Below are 16,188 nucleotides of genomic sequence, written 5' to 3'. Positions count from 1 at the left end.
ATGCGAATGTATATTAGACCTGAGAACGTAATTCCCAGGTCATTCCAGGCCAAAAGTCTCTTTAAACTGCTTACAGGTCAACAATCGCTTACAAATTTCAAAAATGTTTATCTGAAATGGGATGGTCATATATTGCCAACCAAGGTGCACCACAATCGGCATTTCCGTTTGGTTCACTATAACATTAAAGTTGTCGCTGGAACACAATGATTGTTTTTTCTGAATTCTTTTCTGACCAGGGTCATCCAAACCAACTTAGTAAATTTCCGTGAGTCGTGCTTGTAACAGATTCGCAATATTCCAACGTTAAATTTCAAAAAAGCAATTAAAAATACGAAACGAGTTTACATTGTGTTTCAAGCTGGTCCACTTGTTTCCACTCGCGTGGACCCAGTCCAACGATATATCGTTTTATGTGTTGCTTTAAAGCTTCAAAGTCTTTCGTTATAAAATCGTATTATACTTGCGAACGATTGCGTTTCTCATTCCCCAGTTCGCCAAATTTTAATTTGACTGGCAATATTTTTAAGTATTTGTCTAAACTTGACTTGTAATCGCAGTTATGTGGCCCAGCTGTGCGAAGTGTGGCAAATCACCTATTCACGGGTGACAAAAATGGCCCACTTTGTGTTTGTAAGTATCCATTGCGAAAGCTGTTGGCTTAATTAGTCACCAGGATAAAGCTCAATTTAGATGGTGGTTATATAAACACTATTACAGTGTTTCCTGTTTACGCCATTCGAACCGGAGGGCCAGTTTGGAACTAATTGGTGACAATCTAGTGTACAATATACCCGTAAACAACACGATATGTAGTTGCATTTGAGCGCTTCGGGGATTCAACGTCATTGCAGGAGCTCGAAATGTTTTTGATCTTTCCTGGAAATTTGAACTGCGTACTCAAGGACCGATTACTTACGATCAGCTGGGTCTTCTAATTCATCACTTTCCGACAATCTCCCATAATTGACTTGCAATCATTCCTGCGTCTGTCTACTTACTTTCTGTACTTAGTTCAGATGGACGAAATAGGCATTTTCCATATCGGTTGGCGCATCACGATAAAATTAATATTTTGAATTTATTTTCCAAAATAATTTGGTGTATTGGTATCTTCAAGCTGCAAAGGCTTTCCCACTAATTGCGAACAAAGTATATTACAAGTGCTCGCCATTCATTTTAAATGTAGGCTGAATATCATTACAAAAACTGTCAGAAAAACGGATTAGAGTCTCCCGAAATTCGCCCAACCCACATAAACTTTTCTAAAAATGACGCCCTATACCCCTGCCTGCCGAAAAAAAGATTACAAAAAACACAAGCTGTACAGATTTTAAATTAATTTTATGACAAGCAGATTCTGAAAAAAACGTACTAATTCTTAAATGAGCTCCTAAAAATAGGTAGACCATCTCACGACACCGTCTGAACAAAGCCGCTATATATAAGCAGGCTAATAATAAGTTTAAAGAACTCTTCCTGACAATTGCATTTTTTTATTCCGACGTTTAGACGTCATAAACAGGTAGCCTTCATCAGGGTAAACAACATTAAATGCGCGTAGTACAGTGCACGATAAACATATTTTTTCCTTTAATACTTTTTTCCTTCGTTTATCGTGGACTATACTACGTACATTCAGTGTTATTTATCCTGATGAAGGCGACCTGTATATAGGACGTCGAAACGTCGGAATAAAAAATACAATTGCCAGAAGAGCTCTATAAACTTAAAAAGCTGCAATTCCTGCAAAATAATGATTGTATCATTGATTAAATTGTTGTTTTAAATATAACATAGGGGAGATTGGGAATAACTGACACATGGAATTACCCCAGGTAAAGTGTATGACGTCATCTTGGAAGATTGAGATATTATTGATTCCAACCCACTTTACCACATAAATCGTTCTATAGCCTGGTTTTATTTAAATTTAACTATTGAAGAAGTAAAATTGTTTTGTCAATGATTAGAATCTAAATTTTTCCTCGCCAACTTAGTGTATGTTTAACTGTTTAACTTGCGATTGTAATAAAACCAACTGAAATTACAAAATCTCTTCTTCATCTACAAATGTCGATTTTCACGCCGTGTCATCAACCTATACTTTTACTGGTCTAAAAATGCAGGAAACATGACAACATAACGTACACCGTGCGTTTTAATCTTAATAGCTGCAAGTAGAAATGACGATATACTTGACATGATAGCAAAGGCAGTACGTTTACAACTAAGAAGTTATTTTCTTCCTACTTCAAATTAAAGCATGCACTGTTATAGCAATTGCACAGTTATGTACAGGGGAGGAATTTTAATGACTACGGTGGGAGCTAGTTGCTTTTATAATGCTAATTTAAGATTCTTTCACAGATGCAAGCATGGTCGTGCATCTGATAGTTCATGTCCCACCACATTAGCAAAATATTTTAGAATAAAAGAGCTAAGACAATTTATTGAGATAATTACGCAACAAGCAATCAGATTCAATAGTAAAATCACGATTATTGTCAGTGTTGACGCACATATAAAGTACACACAAACACTAGAGGCATAAAAATCATTTGTTTTTTCAAGTTGTATTGTCGTGGTGTCGAGACTTGTTTGCGGCCCTAATGTAACAGTCTCTCACATATTGCAGATTGACGTAAATAACAGTTGAGGTCATCCATGACATATCCATAGTAATAGCTTAATCCGGCACAATGAGCGCCACGGCCACCGTTTGGCTCACCAGGAAAAAAATTGGTATTGTTTTTTGTAACTGGAACACCATCAACATAATTCCAAACTCCTTCTTGTTCAAGGTCATTCAAACCAATGAAGTAGTATAGCGGGCCTCCTGTTTGGAACATGTTTGCGACAATCCAGCTAGATTTATAAGGGCAGACATTAATAAACGATCGACTGTAGGTCGAGACTGCAATTTCAACCGGTTTGCCTAGTTTATCATTTTAAACGAAGTAGAAAAAAGCTATGGCTGGGTAAGACAGTCGGTAGCTCCGCCTTAATCTACAACAGTATTTTTATATGTTTGAAGATAAATCTACGTCACAAACTTGCGAACAGTTGCGTTTCTCATTCCCCAGGTCGCCAAATCTCCACCAATTGACTGGCAATACTTTCTTGCATTTGCCCATTTTCTCTTTCGTGTCATAATCACGTGGTCTTGTTCTGTAAACGTGGCAAATCATTACCAAAACCAAATAAAGATACCAGGCCGCAAACAAGGGGCGACTACCTTTATTAATCCGATGTTTTAGGCAAGATTGGTGCCTGCACAGTATTATTTTAACCACACCGACATCTATAGGTTACGCATGCTCTGGTTATAAGTTGGCAGTTTGATCTTAGCCAGCAACAACTTTAATACCTCAAGAGCATGTTCGTTGTACGAACCAGGTATTAACTGACAAATGTTATTTGTACGCTTCGCTTTAGAAACAGATGGACTATATAATTACCAAAAAAATCATCTGGATTTTTAGATTCTCGAAAACACAGAAGTCATTATACTTAACGTTTAATCTTATTTTTTGTGCAACACATACCACTATACCTTGCTCACAATTGTTTCCTGAATACCAAATGTTGCAAGAGCAATTGTAGGCGGTACTGGTGTCCATGCAAGTTCCGTTATTCTTGCAAAGGCCGACATTAGTCGAGCAAAAGTTGGGCCCTAAATTTGTGATTTTAAGGAATGTCCAATAAATTATGGTATTTTGCTTCGTAATTAAACTTACGGCATTGTCTTCCATCTCCTGTGTAGTTTACGTTGCATGAACATTGGAAACTACCCACTGTGTTGATACAAGTTGCGTGTTGATGGCAGTCATGTGTTCCAGTTGAACATTCAACAATGTCTGAGAATAGTTTTTTACCATTTTGTTTAGGTCAAATAAAACAACGTAACCGATATGATAATACTGAAAGGGTGGCTTAGCACATATTGCCTTTCCATTATACACTTTAGCGTATTTTAAAACATTAATATATTTCCTACACTTATTTTATATTGGGTCCCATATCATCCACTGTCTTTTATAACCTTGATTGTTTCTGCAAGCAGAAACGCATGGGACCCCACACATGCAAAGTTGTAAATAAAGCATTTCAAGAGATAACGATCAGAAAGTTTCGTATTGTTAAGTCAAACACAGTGATTGGTACTGAAAAATAAATAAATATGCTATATGGAGTACAAACTATTTAAATTCATTCCATTCATACATTTTTGAAGGTTTTTCTATTTTATGGTCTATCTGAGAAAAAAGTGTTAAATTGTAAGAAAATAGAACAAAACACAACAATCAGCTTCTATTACTGGCGAATTGCACACAATTGTAGGGGGCTAGTGGAGTAAATGGACACCTATAAATGGCACACAGTACAAGCTATCTAAATTTCATTCAATTCTGACATTGTACAAAAAATTGACCCATTTTGGGGGGCTAGAGGGGTAAATGTTGGGGCAACATGGTTGAACACAACAATTGACACCTATAAATAGCACATTCTACGAGCTATACAAATTCCATCCAATTCGGACAACGTTTAAAAGATTTACCATTCTTAGGGGCCTAGAGGGGTAAATATTGTGGTTACAGGGTTAAACACAACAATTGACTCCTACAAATGACAAATTATACAAGTTGTCCAAATTGCATTTAATTCCGACACCTTTGAAATTTTTAGGATGTTAGTGGAGCAACTGATGTCAATTGTTGTTGGGGTAAATATTTTATACTTTTGGGCGAGGTAACACCCAAACGTTTAAAATCACAATGACCCAACCAACAGTCATGTAAATTTTTATCCCAATCGGACAATGTTTAAAATTCTGACCATTAGAGGTTGCTGTTAGCAACATTCGTTAACGTTTGCGACGTCGTAAGGCTGTTAACACCTCTCTGTTGGCATGTGCGCCTCTTTGTTTATTGGCGCGTACGACAATAAACGAAATAAAACAACACAAAACAAGTACCTCAACGGGTTCAAGCGTCCACCAAGTAAGGCACAAACACAAGTGCCGCACGTTCTCTTGCCTTTATTATACCATTACACCACAGAAATCTTCCGTTTGTGGTGCGCAACAACATAAAAAAACGTACACATTTACATTACCATATCTACCATCTGTGAAAGTTTCATCCCGATCCATCAAAGATTTGATGCCAAAAGTGCATGGACAAACTTCGGCGGAAAAAAGAAGAAAAAAAACCTGGGTGAAATCAAGATGCGTCAGGAAAAGGGGATCCATAATTATAGGCTCTGTCTTTCGACAAGTGGCTCCAACTAATGCAACATACATTATATTCTGACGCCTACCTTTTTCGCAGCGAATTCCACCGAACCCTGAAGCACACAAACACTTGTAATGGCGGGATTCGATGATGAATATTCCACCATTAAGGCAGGTAGCTAAAGTAAAAGAATGTGTTATTGTTTGCTGAAATCGTTGTGGGAGGCCAGGGCTTCACACAAGTAAATATATACCTCTACTACTTATATCCAAGTCCTTGCTATATATAATAAACAAAAACATTTAGTCACGTTTTGTCGCGCAAGGTCACTTCAAAATAAGCTAATGTTACACAGCAATCAAATAATTAAACACATTTGTAAATACCTTGTGCGTTGTGTGGTATGAATGTCTTCAAGTTAAGATTTTTGGCCTACGTTATCTTTAAGGTTATACAACAGCCATACGCTTGATACCCTTGTTGTTACTATGTCTATCTCACGTTGGGAACCTGTGTTTTAGTAATGTGTACTTACCATTGTGTCTTTCCAGTTTAGTAAACGTTCCAACATCCCCTAACTGGCTTTGGAGTTTCGAAACCTGTGGATCTAAGTTGCGTTAAGTTGTGTGTTTTTGTTGCTACAGGTGGTTGACTTACCATACCATAAAGACCTATAAATCCTACAATCGTTGTCAAAAATAGGGCACAAATAATTCCAAGAAAAAGTTTTTTCGAAATGATCACATTTTTGGCAAAGTTGCCCTCCAATTTCACTTGTTGTTTGGGGTTGTCGTTCATTGCTTCGCATTCTAGAAAATTATGTTGCACTATTTCTTGAAAACCAAACTCATTAAAATACTTATACGTTGATCCGGAGGTGATGATTGACCAAGGTTGTAGCTCTCGTTTTCGGTGGCCATTGTTGTGTATTTAGTGTAAGCCATATCAGCTGACATTGTTGTGGAACTACGGAATTATATCCGACAGTCCCAGAATAAAGTCCTGCACTTTTAGACGAAATAGGTTACTTTACTGAATATTTCAATTCTGGCAACCTAATCTTTGAAAAACTTTTTCTTTATGTAATGACAGGTTACAATAAACCTACAATAATGCCTTTTTCTTTATGTAATAACAGGTTACAATAAACCCTGAAGTTCTGCACACGGGTTAAACGTTGCCCTTAACTTTGTTGAAACTTCGAAAAACGCTGAGGTGCGTATTGGAATCACCACGATCAAGTGCAAACAATTTTATTACTCAGGCCTTAAACGAGAAACGCAATATACAAGAGCCATTTCCGATCTTTGCCTATTTACTGGCAGGGAAGGAATGCCTAACAAATCGCAGCAATTCAATGAATTCAAATGATTGGTGTTTGTTGTTGAAATTTAGGTTCATTGAGCGCCATAGTTTCTCGACAAACAACATTGCTTACTCGAAAAATGTTTTGCCATGCGCTTTGGGTCAAGATCATGCTTTCAAGCTTTGGAAAATGCTTTTTGAAAACAATTCTAACGTACCTTTGTAATTAACACTCTATGGTTTGGAACACTTTATGGCTGTACAAACTTTCGAAATCCCCAATGACTGCGTTAGATTTAAAAATATGTTTGTAACGAAAATAAAGTAAAAACATGGAGTAATACGTTTTATTTGCATTACGCAAATTCTCAATCATTTATCTTCCTTCTTCTTTTACGTCTCTTCCCAAGCCCATTGTCGTCACACACAAAAAAGATTTGTTTATAAATTGCGGTACTGCAGCGTCTAACCCACGTGATGGCAACCAACGTACAGGATAGTAGATACACAATCATTTCAATTATGATAATATCTTCTTCTAAACATTGACAAAGCTATCAAACTGATGTAAAATGAGCTAAGAGCGGTTGTTATTCCTGTCAAAGTTTTTTGCGTTAACTTGACACAGTCTGCAAAACTACGGAATCAAATTGTGAGAAACGCACTGTAAGAGCCATCTACAGTTCCACACAACAACAAGTTGCAAAACGCAGAGTTATTGCAAAAGCTAAATTTGCAAGGTAGCGCATTTTAACAAGAATTATTGTACCTGTTTTTTTTGTTTTTTTTGTTGTATTTTTCGACAATCAGGCGGCGAGAACTGAAAATTGCCCTTTGTCGTTCACGGGGTTCGAACCCCGGATTCTCCCGGGGACGAATCCAGATCAGGTTTTCTTACGGGTCAGGCGCGCCAGGCCATTCGGCCAAGTTCCCGTACCAGTTGTTGGAGCTTGCCAAGAATAAATACATTTTTACTTTTAAACTTTTTTTTAGCAATCACTCTATTTAGTAGCGAACTTGTGCCAAAAAACATGTATGGTACCATTGGTGACATCATACTCATCACGGCAAAAGAAACTTGTGCTTAATTATTTTCTGCTGTAAACCTAAATCCTGCCTGCGATAAACGACAACGAAGTTTGTTAGTTAGTTGCTTATATATTCTGTATGAATCTGTAGTTGCTACAACGTTAGTGTGTAGTTGTTTTATCTTCATTTTATTATTGTTTTTACTCCATGCTTTACAGAAACTGACGATGCCAATAGGCGAAATATGTATTGTCTTGAGTATTGTCGACCGATTCGTTTCCTTGGGAATCTGTTTCCGGATTTAGAGTTATGCTCGAAAAAAAGTTATCGCCGATTAGTATGCTGCCTGTCAGAGGATCAGATATCGCTCAATAAAAGGAGAGGTTTAATTACATCAATTTTTAGTCGTAGTTTCGATCAAATCTACTTCTGCTAGAACGTAATCGTTTAGTGCATCCGACACTGCGTATGGGACAATATCTCTGCAAAATGGACAATAAAATCATGTTTACAAATACTAAATCATCTGTCTCATGTTAAGTGCAAATGAACAGGGGCTATTTTTACTCGTTTTTTCTCACCTGAAGATTCTAAACCATAAAGTAGCAGAAGGCAGAGTGGAAAAACATTCGTCATGCAGAATTGCATCAACTGATTTCTTTACGGTGTATTCTGGTGTGAGCACAGTTATACTGCTTATTTGAGGTGCTGACGAACGACGAACAGACGCAGGTTATTTTGATTCCGTCCATATTTTGTCTTCTCAGTTCATGACGAAGACCCTCCATTAACCCGACTATACCATGCTTAGAAGCGCTGTGGATTAAGAAGTAATTTTGTGGGTCTAATCAGGGATCAGGCAAAATCAGACAGGAATGAGACAAAATGCAGAACGTTTTTTAGCAAAGTTTACATTGTTGGACAGTTTTGAAACAGTGACCTTACAGTTATTTAAAATAATTCTCCCGAGCATAAAACAAATAGTGTTTAATGCGAAAATGTTTTGCATTAGAACAAACCACTATGGTCATTTTTGCTATGTTATTTTATGGTTTCCTGTTTGGACCACCATATGTGATTGACTGCACCGCAGTTGTTTCGCATTAGAACAGCGGTTCCCAACCTTTCTGGTGCCGGGACCCCTTGATAACATTTGCGAAGTTGCGGTGACCCCGCAAGGATAAAATTAGTGGTCTCTAAATTAATTTGACTGTAATCTTTCTCTACAATAAAGTGGTCCATGGGTTTATTTTATTTGGGCTGGTGGTCCATGTCCTAAAACAAGTTGGGAACCATGCCTTAAGTGACCCCAGGCAAATTATCAGGCGACCCCAGTTGGGGTCGCGACCCACAGGTTGAGTACCGCTGCATTAGAAGGATCAATTCAGACAAAGTCGCCATGCTTTACACATCCAATGCACAGTGTCACAAGATTTGACATTTTATTCAATACTTTACCTGTAGTCGGTCATAAATGGTGTTCCCATAAGGCCAGCCTGAGATGACATCGCAAAAATGTGACCATGGTTGTTTTGTTTCATGTTGGGGAGAAACTCTTTAATTAACTGCAAATTATCACAGTCAGCACAAAACTCCATGTTTATTTATTTGTGATAGACTGTGCTCACCAGGAAGTGAGAAATAACATTTACATGAAACGTGTTAGAAATAATTTCCTCTGTTAGAGACAAAATATCCGTCGGATAAATAACACCGGCGTTGTTTATAAGCATTGTAACATCACCAACTTCTTCGCGAATTTTCGAAGCAACCCTAGTGAATAAAATGTATGAAGCAAAGGAATGTCTGTGTATGACAAACAAATGTATTTACAAGTTACGGTCTTATACCTGTGAATTTCACTGGCTTTGCTCAAATCAGCTGTAAATCCATAAGCAGTTACCCCCATCTGTTTCAGGATTTCCACAGTTTCCGTATTTCTTGCTTTGTTTTTGTTTACAGCCTGCGTAGAGGATGCACTTGTAACATATAATGTCACACACCTTCACTTACAAAGAGTGGCCATGTAAAACGGCACTGGTCGTATAAAGATTTCCCTACCACAACCGTTGCACCGAGTTCGGCCAGTCGAATACAAAACAATCGTCCTAAGCCATGACCAGCTCCAGTCACCAATGCGATCTCACCACGTATTGATTTCTCCGCCGGCTTCCAAATTAACCTGTGAAAACTTGTGTTACTTTTCACCTAAACCTATACTACTCGATTGATTAACATACATTTACCTCAAAAATGCTGTCACATAACCAACCGTCATTCGCCAAAACAGTTCCCAAACACTCAACATTATTTATTTTCAGACTGCGCTTGGGATACAATTTGTTCAGAAGATTGCACTTGGTTTCTTAAAACAAAGAAGCAAATTCAAGTTTAATTTAAAAAATACCAAAACTTACAGCTACAAAACCTATTCAGTCACTTTCAAAAAAGTTTTGCAAAGCAAAGTCCAAATTTAGGCCGTGTGTTAAGGTAAATACACGGCTGTTCTGAAAGGCTGTTGTTTCTAAGCATGGCTCCTTTGGCCCCTCCCTGGCTACGCCACTGGACTGAACTGGTCTACTACATGGGTTCACAAATCATTGTTGCCGCGATCCACAAAAACTATCGTCTCACGACTGAATTAAAGTACATCAAACCAATCAATTCAGGACACTTTATTTTGCCTTCTGAAAAATGTTCTTTCTGTTCTAAGTTCAATAATGTCCGCATTATAACATATCGCAAACTATAATACTGGTATAAACAACCAGGATTCACTTGGTGTCTTGGGTCTATTAATTTGCATTCACGTGCTTATAAGCAAAGCAGAAAACATGACAATAATGTGTCGTAACATGAACACATTTACATGCTAATTTTCAGAATTAAACGTCAAGAAAACCGGAAAGTTATTTGACTAAGTCCACTTCTGCAGAAACGTGGGCATTGACGGCGTCCATAACACTGTGCGGCACCAGATCTCTAAAACATACTTAATTTATAAACTAAGGCCAACGAAATTATTACTAAAATGTGGAAAACCTGAAAAATCTTAAAAACGCTGGTGGAATGGTCACCAAAGATTGATCGCGTAGAATTCCTTTCATAGCTGCGTCGACCACTTCATCTGGAGTCAGAATCGGAATTTTCGCCTTAGATCTAATATTTTTTACAAATCCAGTTTTGACGAAGCCGGGACAAACGCACGTCACTTTTACTCCAAAGAATTTTTGCCTGAGCAGCTCATTACGAATTGCCTCCATCAACCCAACTACTGCGTGCTTTGTTGCACTTTGAACAAAAGTAATTGTTGTGTCAATTCTCATGTTTGAGATCAGTTAAACAAACATGTATAGACATTGCTCTGACATCAGGGTTTAGAATACGTTCATTGCTCGCGATGGGAGAGCGCGTTTGTAAATTATTTCCTCCATATAGCTTTTTTATGATACAATTTGAGTGTTTATGCACATTTCGATCTCAAAACACATTTTGGTTACTGCAAGTGCGCATGCAGTTGTAAGATGACCTACGACTGGACCACAGCAGTTTTCTGCATATAGACTGTAGGTTTTCGCTTCATCAAACAAGTGTTATAGGGACAAAGCTGCGTGTCCCGAAGCAAAATCCGGGAGCTAATTATTGTGACTTTTAAAATAAATAATGTACAACGTGTACTGTATACTGTTTGATGCAATATGTAGGTATTTACCAATCAGATAACCCTGATGTTAATTTGTTTGACACGCCAAAAACTTGTGTAACAATGTTGTCGATACATATAATCTGTCATGAAAGCCGCTCCAAAAAGTCCGGCGTAAGACGCAGTTGCTATGATATGGCCGTGGTTCCGTTTTTTCATGTACGGTAGAAACTCTTGAATTAACTTTAATAAGAAAAGGGAAAATATTGATTGCCACACTTATGCACGAGAAATATCTTTGGAGTAATGAACACTTACCCAGAAGTGCGCAAAAATGTTGACATTAAAAGTATTTGAAATCATGTCTTCAGTCAATGAAAGTATATCAGTTGGATATATAACCCCGGCGTTGTTTACAAGCATAGTTACATCACCAACTTCGTCACGTATCTGTGATGCAAGTCTGCAAAAGCATGTAAGGTCGCCACTTTGCAGGTGAAACATTTACGTTGGAGTTAAAACTTATGGACTAACAGTATGTGTTAAACATTATGCAATGTAACATTATTGTATTTAATTTTATTTCTACGCATTAAAAAGGTCCAAATTCCATCAGTGACATAGAAATGACTGCGAAGGTTGTAAGTCGGACCCGGCTTTTCCTGTTGGGTTCGATTTAGGGCCGGGTTCGGCCGTCAAATTCAATAAAACGGGCATATACGCCAATGTAAAGCCAAACATGGGATATTGTGGGATGAAAGCGCAGTAGTCGCACCTCTAAGGTTATTTACAAATCATAAGGGACAGAGAAGAGTAAGCAGCGAGAACAGCAACGCGACTATATTAGAAAATATGGTTCGATACCGGTTAGTTGAGAAACGGAGCTGGGCAAACAACGACTACTTGCAACTTTGTACATACTTTCTAATTTCGTCGCGGCTTCGCAAGTCTGCTGTGTACGCGTATACATTTGCACCGTTTTGCTTTAACATCTGCAGCGTTTCGTCGTTGGCCGAGGGATTTACATCGACCGCCTGTATTAACATACAATCACTTAGGTTAGAACGTATATACACCGAAAAACATCAACTGACAATTATTGTGGCTCCAAGTTCGGCAAACCGTAGACACATCTGTTGTCCCAGCCCATGTCCAGCTCCAGTGATGAGAGCTACTTCCCCGCGTATTGATTTTGGCTTCTTTGTCCAAAACAACCTATAAATTAATAAATTGTTACTTGTTATATACGTTCTAATAGCGTTATGAACGAGAATGAGACAAACGTTTATTAACCTTACGATAGATGCGGAAAAGCCGAGGAAGATTTTCCACATCAGAGTGAGTATTTCAAACATCGTTTGCTGTTGTCCACTTTAATGCTTTATCAGAAAGATTTAGCCTAAATCACACAGTATTGCTACAAAAAGTCTGCAAATTCAACGTATCATCCATTACATGACTTTTACAGACATATGCTGGTTCTCAAGGTCCTTTTAACTCCCAACATTGACACTATATCTTTACAATCCTTATAACTTATACCTGTCATTTTGTCTATTGCATTTGATGCCAAATCGATAAATACTTTTCATCTTGTTTCAAAAATTTGCTGATTGAGTTGTTTTCCACCCACTGCTGTACTTTGCTTAATCGCTAAACTGTTAATGATTAACGAAGGGCACTGCTGCATTTACCCACCGTCTGCCTCAAACTTGATGACTGGTCGATTGTATTTTCGTCAATTCCTTAAAATTTGGTGCAATGATGACGAGATTCTTTTAATATTTACAGAAAAGGGATTAAAGTTTTGTACTATTGGCACTGGCAAAATGACAATAATTCTGCAAAAGAATGTCTAAACTAACTACTGAATACCTGTGCAAACATACACAAAATCGCATGCACGTCATATATTGAGTGGTATTAGCTATAGGAAAGACTATTGAAACTTTTTGCTACTAAAATGGTTTTGTAGTTTGGTGGAGAATAAAAAATAGGCTTACATAGAATGCGAATCATTTAAGCGCAGCAACACAAAATAGCGGTAGTAAAATAAATTGCAAAAATATATTAACGGGCTTATTTCAGAGGTTTGAAATGGTTTTTAAACAGTTGCCAACATAACGAAAGGAGATGATATCACAAGAAAAAACACACAGAATCACTCGTCGGCATTGTCAATTAAATCCACCTCTGCCCGAACGTAAGCTTGCAATGCGTCCATTACCGAGTCTGGGACGAGATCTCTGCAAAAATACAAATTGTTTTGACAAAGGACTGGATCAATTTTCGGGATGTTTTTTTCGGAACAAATCGGACTTGTTATATTTTTCCTTACCTCACGACTCTTTGGAAAGTGGCCGAGGGCAGAGTTACTAAAAATTCGTTGCGCAGAAGTGCTTCCACGGATTTATTCACGGTGTATTCTGGTGTAAGCACCGGTACAAGACCAAGTCTAGCTCGTGGGTTTTGTACCATTCCAGTAGAGACGAACGATGGGCAGACACAAGTCAGGTTAATTCCGTTCAATTTTTGTCGCTTGAGTTCATTGCGAAGTCCTTCCATTAATCCGACTACTGCATGCTTTGAGGCGCTGGGTCAAACAAGATAGCACGATTGTAATTTAGAGTTTAGACCAATTATATGTCTATAGTTATCCCATATAAGTATTAGGTCGCAAAAGCTGTGCTTTGTTTACGGGTCTAATTCACTCCAGTGTTCTACCTGTAGTCGGTCAGAAATGCGTTTCCGATAAGGCCAGCGTACGATGCAATAGCAAAAATGTGACCATGGTTTTTCCGTTTCATGTTGGAGAGAAATTCTTTAATCAACTGAAACAAAATCGCTTCAATTTTAGCCACCAATATGAATGTTTTTGTTTATGACAGACTGTGCTCACCAGGAAGTGAGAAATAACGTTTACACGAAACGTGTTTGAGATCATTTCTTCAGTCAGCGACAGAATGTCAGTTGGATAAATAATACCGGCGTTGTTTATAAGCATTGTAACATCACCGACTTCGTCGCGCACTTTGGAAGCAAGCCTATTAATTGCGAAGAGGATGTACAACAATTGTATGAAATAAAGTACGACTGACTGAATGCACATTTTTACGTACAGTATCGCTACCTGTGGATTTCTTCAGCTTTGCGCAAATCGACTGTGTATCCAAATGCGATTCCCCCATTCTGTTTCAGTATTTCCACTGTTTCTTGATTTGCCTCTTCATTTACATCTACGGCCTGTAAAATAGAAAGCGTTTACTCTTCAAATTGAATGCCTCTTTAAAGAGCGGCATGTTTTCGTGGAATAAGGAGACGTTAGTCGTGTTTTCCTACCACTATCTTTGCACCAAGTTTTGCAAGACGTATGCAAAGAAGTCGTCCCAGCCCATGACCAGCTCCAGTCACCAAGGCGGTTTCGCCATGAATAGATTTCGCCGACGGCTTCCAAATTAACCTGCATAATACCTGTGTTTATGCTTCTTCCACTTTAAGGAATGCATGTTAGTGACGCGAAAGGTTTTGATTTTAAGTTCACCTGATAAATGCTGACACAAAACCGACCATCATTTGCCAAAACAATTCAAAAACATTTGACATTTTCCCTTTCTAGCTGTTCCTAACAATACAATTTCTGGCATTGGGTGTCAAGTTGTAATCATTGCCCACAGGGTATTATCAAAAACCAGTTATTTGCCTAATTCAATTTGCAACGTGTACAAAATCTGTTAAGCATAGGTTTTATTGCACTTAAACACATGGCAAACGAATCTGATCAGCTTTAATTGTTGCAAAGAAGTCTAGCTAGCAAGCACTGTATCAATCATTAACTGGTTTACGGCTATAATTGCCTATCTCGACTGTACAGTTACGCACGATTTGCGACCGACAAACGGCATTTTTTCATTCGCAAGCAGCGGGGAATAACCGTGGCACAAACAGCTCGTACGATTTTTATATCACCAGTTTAATTAAATAAATATTGTGGACCAGTCTATTGTAAAGTAAGGGCAAAGAAATGATTCACAACAAGCAAATTAGCTTGAAATTAACCCAAATTGAAAGAAGTGATATCAAACAACTGACATCTAACAATCAATACCAATAATTTGGACAAGCTTTTTGCGTTTAAATATTTCCAGTTTACCACCATTTTAATTATCGTCTTGTAGGCCACCCAAAACGTCATCAAGAACAACCATTTATCTAAGTAAAAAAGTGTAAGTAAAGTTTATATAATTGTTCCCTAACATAACGCTACCCAACCTTGCGGTGGTTTTACTTCTTATGCACTGCTCGCGCGCCGGTAAAAATCAAAACTGGCCTGGCTGAAGTTAATATTTCAATACAAAATTTTCAAGTTGTAAGTAGACTCACATTTTCTGTTAGGTTAGTAGACATGTTAGTAGACTCTGTTAAACTGTTGCAGATATCTGATCTATCGAAACAGTTTTTTCAAATCATCGACAAAAAGTGCTTTTATGTAGTGATGCACCGAAGTTTCGGTTGGCTGAAACATTTCGGCCGAATATGCCGTTTTCCCATGTTTCGGTTTCGGCCCGAACTTTTTTTGAAAATTCAGCTGAAACCGAACTTTTTGATTTGTTGTAATTCTATGAAATTTATGCCAAAAGTGTAAATATCGCCAAAATGAAACGTCATGAACCTACCAAATGTTGCGTCTAAAAATACGAGCAGGCGGGTTCGGTGCATCACTACTTTTATGGTTATGACTTGACCCGACAATGTATAAGTTATAATATACAGTCGCCAGTCGCATTTGCCTTGTTTTGTTGCGTTCAAAGTCGCCTTTTTCTTGGGCGTGTTAGGGATTTTTTTGCCTTCTCAGTAACCCAGCAAACGCCGAAGTTTAGTGAACAGTCGAGTTTTGATATCGGAACCACGATCAGGGCACACTATGTACGAAAAAACAATTTTTGCACATGGTGTCTGTTGCTGTGGAGTTGA

General features: G+C 38.0%; 4 protein-coding genes across 6 annotated transcripts; all 4 read right to left on the bottom strand.

The window, feature by feature from the left end:
* Positions 1 to 2,148: 2,148 nt before the first annotated feature.
* On the bottom strand, positions 2,149 to 6,421 carry LOC145224271 (brevican core protein-like). Of its 3 annotated transcripts, none has more exons than XM_080090737.1 (8): positions 6,106 to 6,420; positions 5,898 to 6,049; positions 5,776 to 5,839; positions 5,326 to 5,418; positions 3,741 to 3,860; positions 3,557 to 3,676; positions 3,057 to 3,171; positions 2,149 to 2,868 (listed from the first exon to the last, which is right to left on the bottom strand). In XM_080090737.1, exons 1-8 carry the CDS (start codon positions 6,194 to 6,196, stop codon positions 2,610 to 2,612), a joined length of 1,014 nt encoding a protein of 337 aa, XP_079946863.1. In that variant the 5' UTR covers positions 6,197 to 6,420; the 3' UTR covers positions 2,149 to 2,609. The 3 variants fall into 3 exon arrangements, with proteins under 3 accessions (XP_079946863.1, XP_079946862.1, XP_079946865.1); XM_080090736.1 differs by having other exon boundaries at positions 5,776 to 5,847; positions 5,903 to 6,049; XM_080090739.1 differs by lacking the exon at positions 3,557 to 3,676 and having other exon boundaries at positions 5,776 to 5,847; positions 5,903 to 6,049; positions 6,106 to 6,421.
* A 1,124-nt stretch (positions 6,422 to 7,545) lies between these two features.
* LOC145223591 (estradiol 17-beta-dehydrogenase 11-like) lies at positions 7,546 to 9,882 on the bottom strand. The gene is made up of 6 exons (XM_080089993.1): positions 9,821 to 9,882; positions 9,636 to 9,756; positions 9,438 to 9,537; positions 9,203 to 9,396; positions 9,033 to 9,139; positions 7,546 to 8,390 (listed from the first exon to the last, which is right to left on the bottom strand). The coding sequence occupies exons 1-6, from the start codon at positions 9,880 to 9,882 to the stop codon at positions 8,222 to 8,224; spliced, it is 753 nt and encodes a 250-aa protein (XP_079946119.1). The 3' UTR covers positions 7,546 to 8,221.
* A 601-nt stretch (positions 9,883 to 10,483) lies between these two features.
* On the bottom strand, positions 10,484 to 12,809 carry LOC145223589 (estradiol 17-beta-dehydrogenase 11-like). The gene is made up of 7 exons (XM_080089992.1): positions 12,760 to 12,809; positions 12,312 to 12,432; positions 12,139 to 12,251; positions 11,536 to 11,680; positions 11,354 to 11,460; positions 10,617 to 10,865; positions 10,484 to 10,556 (listed from the first exon to the last, which is right to left on the bottom strand). Exons 1-7 carry the CDS (start codon positions 12,807 to 12,809, stop codon positions 10,484 to 10,486), a joined length of 858 nt encoding a protein of 285 aa, XP_079946118.1.
* Positions 12,810 to 13,037: 228 nt separating this feature from the next.
* LOC145224238 (estradiol 17-beta-dehydrogenase 11-like) lies at positions 13,038 to 14,939 on the bottom strand. Its single transcript, XM_080090696.1, has 7 exons — positions 14,759 to 14,939; positions 14,557 to 14,677; positions 14,348 to 14,460; positions 14,117 to 14,261; positions 13,942 to 14,048; positions 13,556 to 13,810; positions 13,038 to 13,463 (listed from the first exon to the last, which is right to left on the bottom strand). Exons 1-7 carry the CDS (start codon positions 14,818 to 14,820, stop codon positions 13,379 to 13,381), a joined length of 888 nt encoding a protein of 295 aa, XP_079946822.1. The 5' UTR covers positions 14,821 to 14,939; the 3' UTR covers positions 13,038 to 13,378.
* Positions 14,940 to 16,188: the final 1,249 nt, after the last annotated feature.

The sequence above is a fragment of the Phallusia mammillata genome, chromosome 4 (assembly GCF_965637545.1).
Source record: "Phallusia mammillata chromosome 4, kaPhaMamm4.hap1.1, whole genome shotgun sequence".
NCBI lineage: Eukaryota > Metazoa > Chordata > Ascidiacea > Phlebobranchia > Ascidiidae > Phallusia > Phallusia mammillata.
Note: the sequence above shows the minus strand (reverse complement) of the source record. Positions and strands in the feature narration are given on the sequence as shown.

Bases quoted from the DNA above. Each gene is read 5' to 3' on its own strand.
- LOC145224238 (XM_080090696.1), bottom strand. From the start codon at position 14,820: ATGTCAAATGTTTTTGAATTGTTTTGGCAAATGATGGTCGGTTTTGTG. The intron at 14,678-14,758 runs GTGAACTTAAAA...GGTATTATGCAG, and splicing joins TTTGTGTCAGCATTTATCAG to GTTAATTTGGAAGCCGTCGG. The intron at 13,464-13,555 runs GTAAGGAAAAAT...GTATTTTTGCAG, and splicing joins ACTTTCCAAAGAGTCGTGAG to AGATCTCGTCCCAGACTCGG.
- LOC145223591 (XM_080089993.1), bottom strand. From the start codon at position 9,882: ATGTTGAGTGTTTGGGAACTGTTTTGGCGAATGACGGTTGGTTATGTG. The intron at 9,538-9,635 runs GTAGGGAAATCT...TCCTCTACGCAG, and splicing joins AACTCGGTGCAACGGTTGTG to GCTGTAAACAAAAACAAAGC. The intron at 9,140-9,202 runs GTGAGCACAGTC...GATAATTTGCAG, and splicing joins ATGTTATTTCTCACTTCCTG to TTAATTAAAGAGTTTCTCCC.
- LOC145224271 (XM_080090736.1), bottom strand. From the start codon at position 6,196: ATGTCAGCTGATATGGCTTACACTAAATACACAACAATGGCCACCGAA. The intron at 5,848-5,902 runs GTATGGTAAGTC...AACGCAACTTAG, and splicing joins AGGATTTATAGGTCTTTATG to ATCCACAGGTTTCGAAACTC. The intron at 3,861-5,325 runs GTAGGCGTCAGA...AACTATTCTCAG, and splicing joins TGGAATTCGCTGCGAAAAAG to ACATTGTTGAATGTTCAACT.
- LOC145223589 (XM_080089992.1), bottom strand. From the start codon at position 12,809: ATGAAAAGTATTTATCGATTTGGCATCAAATGCAATAGACAAAATGAC. The intron at 11,681-12,138 runs GTATGTACAAAG...ATGCTTTTGCAG, and splicing joins AGCCGCGACGAAATTAGAAA to ACTTGCATCACAGATACGTG. The intron at 10,557-10,616 runs GTTTTCCACATT...AGTATGTTTTAG, and splicing joins GCGTTTTTAAGATTTTTCAG to AGATCTGGTGCCGCACAGTG.